We start from the raw sequence: 8914 nt of genomic DNA, 5'->3' as shown, positions 1-8914 counted from the left end.
GTTGGATTGTATATATTGTTTACGTTAATTGTGCAACAATTCAATAGTACTTTTCAAGCTGTTCTCATGGCAGACGAGGAGGCTCCACTTAAGTGTTGTGTTTACAATCCAAGTGACAATATTTATCACGACGGTTTGGAGTTTGCCCGCCTTACAAGCATCGTGTGCGCGATCGTAGGGATGATCATGTCTGTACCATCTATCATAATGAGTATCCGTGGTCCAAAGGATGATCGCCTTTTTAGGGTAACTGTGTTATTTTTTACTTGTAGTTTGCTTAATTGGCTCTTAGTCATGGTTTGTGAGTGTGACTATCCGTGGTTATCTAGATTTATGAGATGTATTTTTCGATATGACGAACCATTGCGGATATATCCAGTAGCAAATGATCTCTAAGCTAATGATTCTTCAGTTCCTCAATTGTAATTTTTTTTTTATTTTTTTATTTTTGGATCTTTTTCATCTAATCGTAACTTAGAGTTGAAGCATTTTCATGCAAGTCTATTCATCAATTGATGTCTATTATTCTTGTGTTTTAAAAGGCGTTTTCGGGGCGAGCCCCGAGGCGGGGCGTACCAAAAATGCCCCGGGGCAATGGGTCGGGGCGAAAGTCTCCAAAGGCGTACGCCCAGCAATTCGGGGCGTACGCCCGGGCGTTTGGGACGAGTTATTTTTGTTGGGGCGTAAGCCTAGAAAACTTCTTCAAATTAAAACGAAATTTGTTAAATAAGTCCTTAATATAATGCCTAAATTCTCAAAAGTCAACATGTAATTACTCAAATGTTTTAAAAAGAAACTGAAACATTAAATTTAAAAGTCAAGATCTTTTTATATTGCTAGAATGCCTAATATATATTCTTTTCCAATTATTTATCTTGTCTTCTACTATTTCAAAAAAGTAACGAGCAGTCACTTGTACTTGTAAGTAGCATATAATAGATTGTTCTAATTAGTTTTTTTGTGGGGCGGAGCATATATATATATATATATATATATATATCACTTATTTATAGTTTTCTTCAATTTTTTATGCTATTTCACCTATTTAAAGTATTTATTATGATTATATCATTTTATAAAATACTAAAAATTAAAACCCCATGGGGCTTACGCCCCGTGCCTCGAGGCTTACGCCTCGCCTTACGCCCTCGCCTTTTAAAACATTGTTTTCAATATTAAGTGTCTTCTTTTTCTCCCGTGCTTAGGCGTGTAATTAATTTGTGCATTGTGAAACTAAAGTATAATATATCATGTTACTACAGGATTAAAATGCTAAAGATTTTGGGGCAATTTGCACGATTTTCCTTCATACGGATTGGTCTTTAATTTTTGCCCCTCAATTCGCTGGTCTTTAATTTTTACCCTTCGCTAAAAAAGGTGGCCGAAAATACCCTAAGGTTCTGGGTTCGAAACACAGTAGAGTAAATAATAATAATAATAATTTCGCAAGGCTTAGGATTCAATGAACCTATGCCTATTCGGGAGAAGTTACATAGAATCTATGTCGGAGACCTCACCATCCTCACCATAAGATCCATGAGCACCACTCTCTTCATATTCACCTTCAAAATAGTAGTTATCACCTCTAAGTTGCTCATGATCTTCATTTTCCATATAGCCCTCGTAACCCCGATTGTCATACTCTTAATAGTTCCCATAGTCCTCCTTCTCATAACCACACTCGTCATCATTATAATAATCAAAATCGTCGTCACGTGAATCAGAATCCATGGAGAAGTACCTGCAAAGAACACTTAGCAAACACATTAGTAGTAAAGAAACCTCATCACACTCGTGTTTACACTCTTTTTTGCTTGGCTAGCACCACTAAAATGAACTCACACTCTCTTGCCTTTTACCACTCAATTGGATCAGCCGATGTTGATTCTTGTTTAGATCCGGTGGGTTGCAAGGTGCACAGTTGCTACTCAAGGTCGGAATGGATTCTTGTTAAATCGAAGAACGGACGACTCGATACAAACTATCGAACTTGAGCCAAGAAATTAACAACGAGGAAAAAATGGAAAAAAAAAGCACAAAAGAATTAGCATGAAAGAAAATATACGGACACAAGAATTAATTACCAACCAAGTAAGGATCAATTACTAGTTGTAATTAGCTATGAGAATCAAAGAAATTAGATGGAAATGGAAGAAATCAAACCAAGAAATACGGTTGAAATACCTCAAAATATAATGGGGTCTTGTAATTATACGGTGGAGATGGACAATTGCACGGTCCGAAGATGTATTTACGACCGTACTTTTGCAACCGTAGAATAGGACCAGTGACTACCAATTGATGAAGGGATTATACGGTTGGGCCTTACTCACGTTTTACAGATCGTATTTATAATACGGACCGTATGTCACAAGCGTAAATTAGCAACATTAGGCACTATTTCCCCACTTCATTATATTGATCTTTTACGGACCGTAATGTTTATACGGTCCATCAATGATGATTGTATATCTCGTCCAGTAGCTCGCCTCTTCGTGTATGATTATACGATTGAGAAAGACAGACCGTATATTTTATATGGTCTGTTAATCTTGACCGTATTTCTAATTTTAGTGATGACGTATTGTACAATATACCTCAATCCTTGGTTGGATTCTTCTGAAATTTCCTTGAATTTGAGGTACTTTGATCCCACTAGATCATAAATCTTGCTAAATTTAGCCCAACAAAGACTTTTCCACTTTTTGTACTTGAAATTTTGGATCAAAACCTCCTTTGTGTCTTCTTCTTCACCAAGAGTTTATGAAGGTGGCTTAAGAACACATGAATATTCAAAATTCTAGCTACCCTCAAATCAACTCTAAATTCCCCTAAATTTCGAATCTAGCTTCCTTTTGGCTAGAAGAACAATGCCCAATGATTGTTATCCTTCAATTTCTTCTTAATCACAAGACCCACCAAAGTGTTCTTCAATTTTCTTCAAAGCTTCAACCCAACAATGGTAGATCTCTCAATATTGGCTCAAATGACAAAAACTTTGGATTTGAAACCCTAAAACACTAAGGAACAAGAATCTAAGGTAAAATCAACAAAACAAACACAAAATTTTTGGGGGTTTTGGTGAAATATTTTCAGATATCTTTTTTTTCTTTGTAACAAAACCCAAGACTAGATTTGACAGAACAAACCTAAGCTAAGCTCTAATACTAATTGATACAAGAACGGATATGCAGAAAGCAATAAAATAACAAGAAAAATAAGAGACAATAAAGGACAAATAATTTGACACAAAATTAGACACAATTAGGCAATCAAAGTTCTGTATTAATCAAGACCTCCTAATTACATACTAATTAGCACTAAACTCTTAGGATGACCTCAAGGGAGTTGAATTCTCAAGCAACCGATCCTCTCGACAAACAATAATCAACAACGGCCTACCAAAGACCTCTCACAAGTTTCTCGCTCTAAATATAATCCTAAAATACTCAAAATATTCATCAATTCATCAAAAAACTCCCAAATGAAATAAAAGACTAGTTATTTATACTAAAACATTAAGGAAGACAACTATACTATTACATAACTACCCTTAATGAGACAAAGGCCTTGTTTGGCTAGTCTTTCTTTGGAGATGAAAGTCTTGAATTAATGAAGTAGCTGCTTTTGCAATCATAGCCATCCTTCACTCATTTGGCCACTTCAATGCTCATCCATCTCCAATCTGTCTTTCCATGCTATCATCCACACTTGGACTCCCCGGGACGGTCCTCGAAATGTCCTTGAGGCACCTCGGCTTGCATCATAACTTGACTAACTTTGAAATATAACTATAGATTTTAAGGCCTAGCTTGACCAACTTTGAAATCTAAGATTATGTCTTAAGGTTTAACTTGACTAGCGTTGGATTATAAAGTTATGCCTTAAGGGCTAACTTGATAACTTTGGAATATAAAGATAGGTCTTAAGACCTAACTTGACTAACTTTGGAATATAAAGTCATGCCTTAAAGCCTAACTTAACTAACTTTGGAATATAAAAATAGGCCTTAAGGCCTAACTTGACTAATTTTGGAATATAAAGTTAGGCCTTAACTAACTTTGAAATCTAAAGTTATGTCTTAAGATCTAACTTGACTAACTTTAGAATATAAAGGTATGCCTTAAGGCCTAACTTGACTAACTTTGTAATATAAAGTTAGGCCTTAAGGCCCTAACTTGACTAACTTGAAATATAAGATATGCTTTAAGGCCTAACTTGACTAACTTGAAATATAAGATATGCTTTAAGGCCTAACTTGACTAACTTTTGGAATCTAAAGTTATGCCTTAAGACCTAACTTGTTGTTTATGCAAATTATTAAAAGATGAATGGATCGTGTACAAATTAAGTCGTGCCAACTGCCAATATCATGATGTTTGCTTAAATTAATTTTAAATATGCCACTAATTTGAGCCATGGGTGACAGGAGTGTTACAAGGATAAATTTGAGTGGAAGGCTTCTAAATTTATTTCAAGAATTAAATGTAACTTTTTTGCACTATCATCTAAGCTTCAGACTACCTCCAGTAAAACTGCTTCCGATACTTCTCTATACCCTTTTTGATTAAAGTCACGTGTTTCCCTTAAATTGAAGGTCTGGATTAAAACCTATTCCATCTTTATCTTCTATGAAAAGTAACAACCATTTTGGAACGGAGTGAGTACTGTATTCAAAGATACAATATGTCGGGAAGACGGAGGAAATTTTACTTTGTTCAATACTTGAATCATCTGATACTATATCCATTAAAGCTGTACATCTATATTAGCCAAGAATCAAGATAAGGGAGAGGGCGAATTTGAAGGAATTACAGAAAGCACCGCACCCTCATCAACAAGCAGCTGTGTTACTTCTTCATAACTCAAAAATCTGGAAATAGAAAGCGGAGTGTCACCTTTCTTGTTCCTGGCATTCACATTGGCTCCTCTGTTAAGTAGCACTTCTACCGTCTGTGCACAGCCGCCTTCGACTGCCATGTGCAGCGGAGTGTTGCCTTCTGAATCTTGGCATTCCAAGTCGGCTCCGAACTCAGCCACTATCATCACTGCATCTTTGTTTCCTTTAATCGCTGCAATGTGGAGAGCTGTTAGACCATATTGATCTCGGAAGTTGGTTGTTGCTCCCTTTTCCAGAAGTGTCTCGAGCAGCTGGAGATCACCCCGTCTTGCTGCATGTAGAACTGCTTCTCCTCTTTCGAGGATTTTAACGGCTGTCTCCTGGAAATTAATTACATATGGAAGTAAGGAAGGTTGTGAATGTGAATAAAATGGTCGGACGTAAGTTCCTGAAAGGCAATAATTGCAATGAAACCAGACTCTTTACCACATGGTAGACAGGGCAAAGTTGGGGCAGGCTATCCAAATAGATTGATTACATTCTTAAACGACTTTGATTTGATCCGATGAAAGATGATCTATTTAATTGGCTATTGTCTCTCAAAATGAACAGATATTTATCTCAAATGAGAACAAAGCACTCATTATAACATTTTCAGCTCATAAGGGTTGTCAAAATACTCATATTCATCAGCAATGACCTGTATTCGTTTTACACTTGAAGGTTGGGATGACCAATTAATTTGATTACCGTAAGAAGCTCCAAGTTTGGCCATTGAGTGAGGAATTAACTTTCGACATTCAAAATTAAGGACAAACAAGTTGAAATAGGGGTCTGCATTGTTTGGATAAACCTGAAATCCGAACCAAAATTTGAATATTTTGGAGTAATATTTTGAAATTTCAAATTCTGCATTGGAGTTCGGGTTTAATTTTTTAAACTTTTGGATAATGGATCGGATTTTGGATTCGGAAATTTCAATTTTTGGATATCCAAAAACCAAATTTCTTATACCTTATGTTTAGCCTACCTGACTATCCATTATATATTAGTGCATTGCCTATATGTCCAATCTAATAAGTCAAATATATTCTACTCATTACACATCAACACATATATTAAAAAATATTAGTATTTATTTGTTGCTTGTACGAATACTTTATTTATGTAAGTGTTATTGCAACGAGGAACTATATATTAAGGCAATTTGTTATGAATATTTTATTTAGTTGTTCATTTTGTAAGAAGAAGAAGAAGAAGCAATTCAACTTATTGGCTGAACTGAAAATCCAAGTTATCCAATTTAACCGAAACCGAACTTAAGAAATCCGATCCAATCCAAACGTATTTGGATCGGATTTGGATTACATTTTGTGAAATCCAAAAATTGAAATATGCTAAACCCGATCCGATCCGACCGATTAATGGGCCTAAGTTTGAAACACTTACCGAAAAGAAAAAAGTGAGTATCATGACACTAGACCACTAAACAGGAGTATTTCTTTAGAAATTTCAACAATTCTATAAACACGCTTCCAGTTTTGTTTCAGCAAATTTTATGCTAGTAGTCTTCAGAAAATGCATCTATTCCTAAATTATAGTATGAACTAGTAAAGTTGGATAAGAAGTCGAAGGTAAAAAACAACTCTTAAAACTAAAATGCAGCCTCAGACCAATCCATTCTTCAACTTCATTTTCAAGAAATTAAGTTGGGGATCTGGATAATGTACTACATGCTTACTCCCTTTGTCTCATTTTACATGATCTCTTCTACAAATCATGACATTTTTATATCTGAAAATTTGAAATTTTAGACATTTCATTTTATCCGTAATAACATGTGTTAGTCATAAAATGTCATAACATATCTAAAGACACTTCTAATAATGCATTACTACTTTTGTTATATGTCAATCTTTTTTCGCCTTAAATTTTTTGTCTAATCAAATACCAAGACGTAACATAAAAAGGGGGAACCTGGGACTTACATGACCCTTAGATCGGGCGATATCAAGCGCGGAACGGCCAAGATGCAATTCAGTAACAGTAGGGTCAGCACCCATTTCAACAAGCATCTTCATCATTTCACAGTCCCCATTGGTAGCTGCTCTGAACAAAGCTGTTCTACCATCTTTGCTCCTCGCGTCCACCTGCGCACCTGCACCTATCAACACCTTAGCAATCCCCAATAACGCTTTACCCGCCGCTAAATGTAATGGCGTTCTTCCTTCCTTGTCTTTGCTATCCAACCACCTGCAACCTCCTCCATTAGTATTCACTCTCACTAGCCTCTCAACTTCATCCCTCCGGTCATTCGCGACCGCGATATGTAACGACGTCCACCCCTTTGACACCCATTTAACGGCGTTTGGTTCAGTACATGCGTCCACCTGTTGGTTTTTTAAAAGATGGTTCAACAAAAAAGATTGGAAGTATAATTAAAATGTTTCTAAATTTTTGTATTAAGCATAAAGAGTTTTAAATAGCCAACTTGAAAAAAGAAAATCTGCGGAATTAAATTCTAACTCCTAAAATATCTCAGCCAAACTTATATACTTCCTCTGTCCCAATTTATACGAGTGTGTTTGGCTTGGAAAGCAGTTTAAGAAAGAAATAAACTTTTGAAACTTGTGTTCTAAAGCGAGTCATAGATATATACGTAGTTGTAATCCATTCTATTAAGGGTAAATGAGTATTTAAAGCTAAATTGTTAGTATAATAAATATATAAAGGTATCATTCCTTTTTAAACTGATTAAAAAGAAAAGAGTATCGTATAAATTGGGATGGGGGAGTAATTAAATTGAAACAAAGACTCTTCCGGTAACTTAACAACTACTATGTATTATTCAAGTAAATCCACAGTAACAGAAGTAAATTTGAACACCACCTTTAATCCACCCTCAATCAAGATATTGACCATGTCGTTGCTATTATTAGGCAGCTGCTTTGCAACTCGGACGAGTGACTCAGCTTCCCGAGTTGAAAATTCAGTGAAAACGGATCGTTGTCGTTTGATAATATTCCTAACGGAATCACAAACTCCATTACTAACAGCATGTCGAAGAAGAAACGGCCCCACAAAAACCACCTTGAGTTTTATGTCATAAGTTGAACAATTATGTCCAATTGAGCTGAACCACGAATTAACTATTTCAGACCGAGTCGTCTCAGAAGACGAAGAGTTGAGTTCGAGTTTGAGTTCAGGTGCTATAGCGGTTCTAACGAGGAATCGATCAGAAGGGGAGCGAGGGAAAGTGGAAGGTATTTGGGATTGAGGTTTGAGAATGACTTGGAAAGTGGTGCAAGATGATGGAGATATTATGCCACTAGGTGGATTGACAAGGAACTTGTGAGGAGATGAAGTTTGAATTTTGTATGCTATTGGTGAGGTTGCAATAAGTGATTTGAGGTTCACTGTGGCTCGACATTTGCAGCCTAATGCAAAGTCTATACGTATTTCTGTTTCTGAAACTTCGACTAATTTCTCCATGAATGATAATTTATGATAGATATTTTATGAAAGAGGGGTGTGGTTTCAAGATTGACAGGGGAATATTATTACGAGGATGTCGGGTTGTATCATGGATGCATAAAAAGGCCAAAGTCATGTATGGATTCTGAACTTGTCCTATTTTTTATTTAGACCTCTTAATTAAAATATTGACCATCTGAACCCTAAAACATAAGATAAACTGTGTCATTTGAACACCTTGTGCCAATTGAAAACATGCGTGCAGTACACTTGCTGTGACATGGAAAAATAGACCAATAAAAATAAGCCATATCAACAAAAAAAAAAATTAAAAGAAAACTAATATAAAACTTATTTAACTAATAAAAAAATTATTTCATAAAAAAAAAAAAAGTAAAAAAATTTATTTTCTTGCATCCCACCCCCCTGCTACCCAACCCCAACCTTTCTTCTTCCCAAGTTAACCCCCGCCGGTGAATTGGTCAGCCATTGCCATCCCCCATTTCCCCCAATTTCTCTCCCTCCCTCCCCCTTCCCTCTTTCCTCACCCCAACCCTCAATCCACACAAAAAACACCTAACATCTTTCTTTTTTTTTTCT

The 8914-nt window shown here is 36.0% G+C and overlaps 1 protein-coding gene across 1 annotated transcript; it reads right to left on the bottom strand.

The window, feature by feature from the left end:
• Positions 1–4687: 4687 nt before the first annotated feature.
• Positions 4688–8752, bottom strand: LOC132637981 (protein VAPYRIN-like). Its single transcript, XM_060354985.1, has 3 exons — positions 7730–8752; positions 6829–7230; positions 4688–5220 (listed from the first exon to the last, which is right to left on the bottom strand). Exons 1-3 carry the CDS (start codon positions 8330–8332, stop codon positions 4780–4782), a joined length of 1446 nt encoding a protein of 481 aa, XP_060210968.1. The 5' UTR covers positions 8333–8752; the 3' UTR covers positions 4688–4779.
• Positions 8753–8914: the final 162 nt, after the last annotated feature.

Source organism: Lycium barbarum, chromosome 1 (assembly GCF_019175385.1).
Source record: "Lycium barbarum isolate Lr01 chromosome 1, ASM1917538v2, whole genome shotgun sequence".
NCBI classification, from domain to species: Eukaryota; Viridiplantae; Streptophyta; class Magnoliopsida; order Solanales; family Solanaceae; genus Lycium; species Lycium barbarum.
The sequence above is the reverse complement of the archived record's forward strand: the minus strand, read 5'-3'. Positions and strand labels throughout refer to the sequence as shown.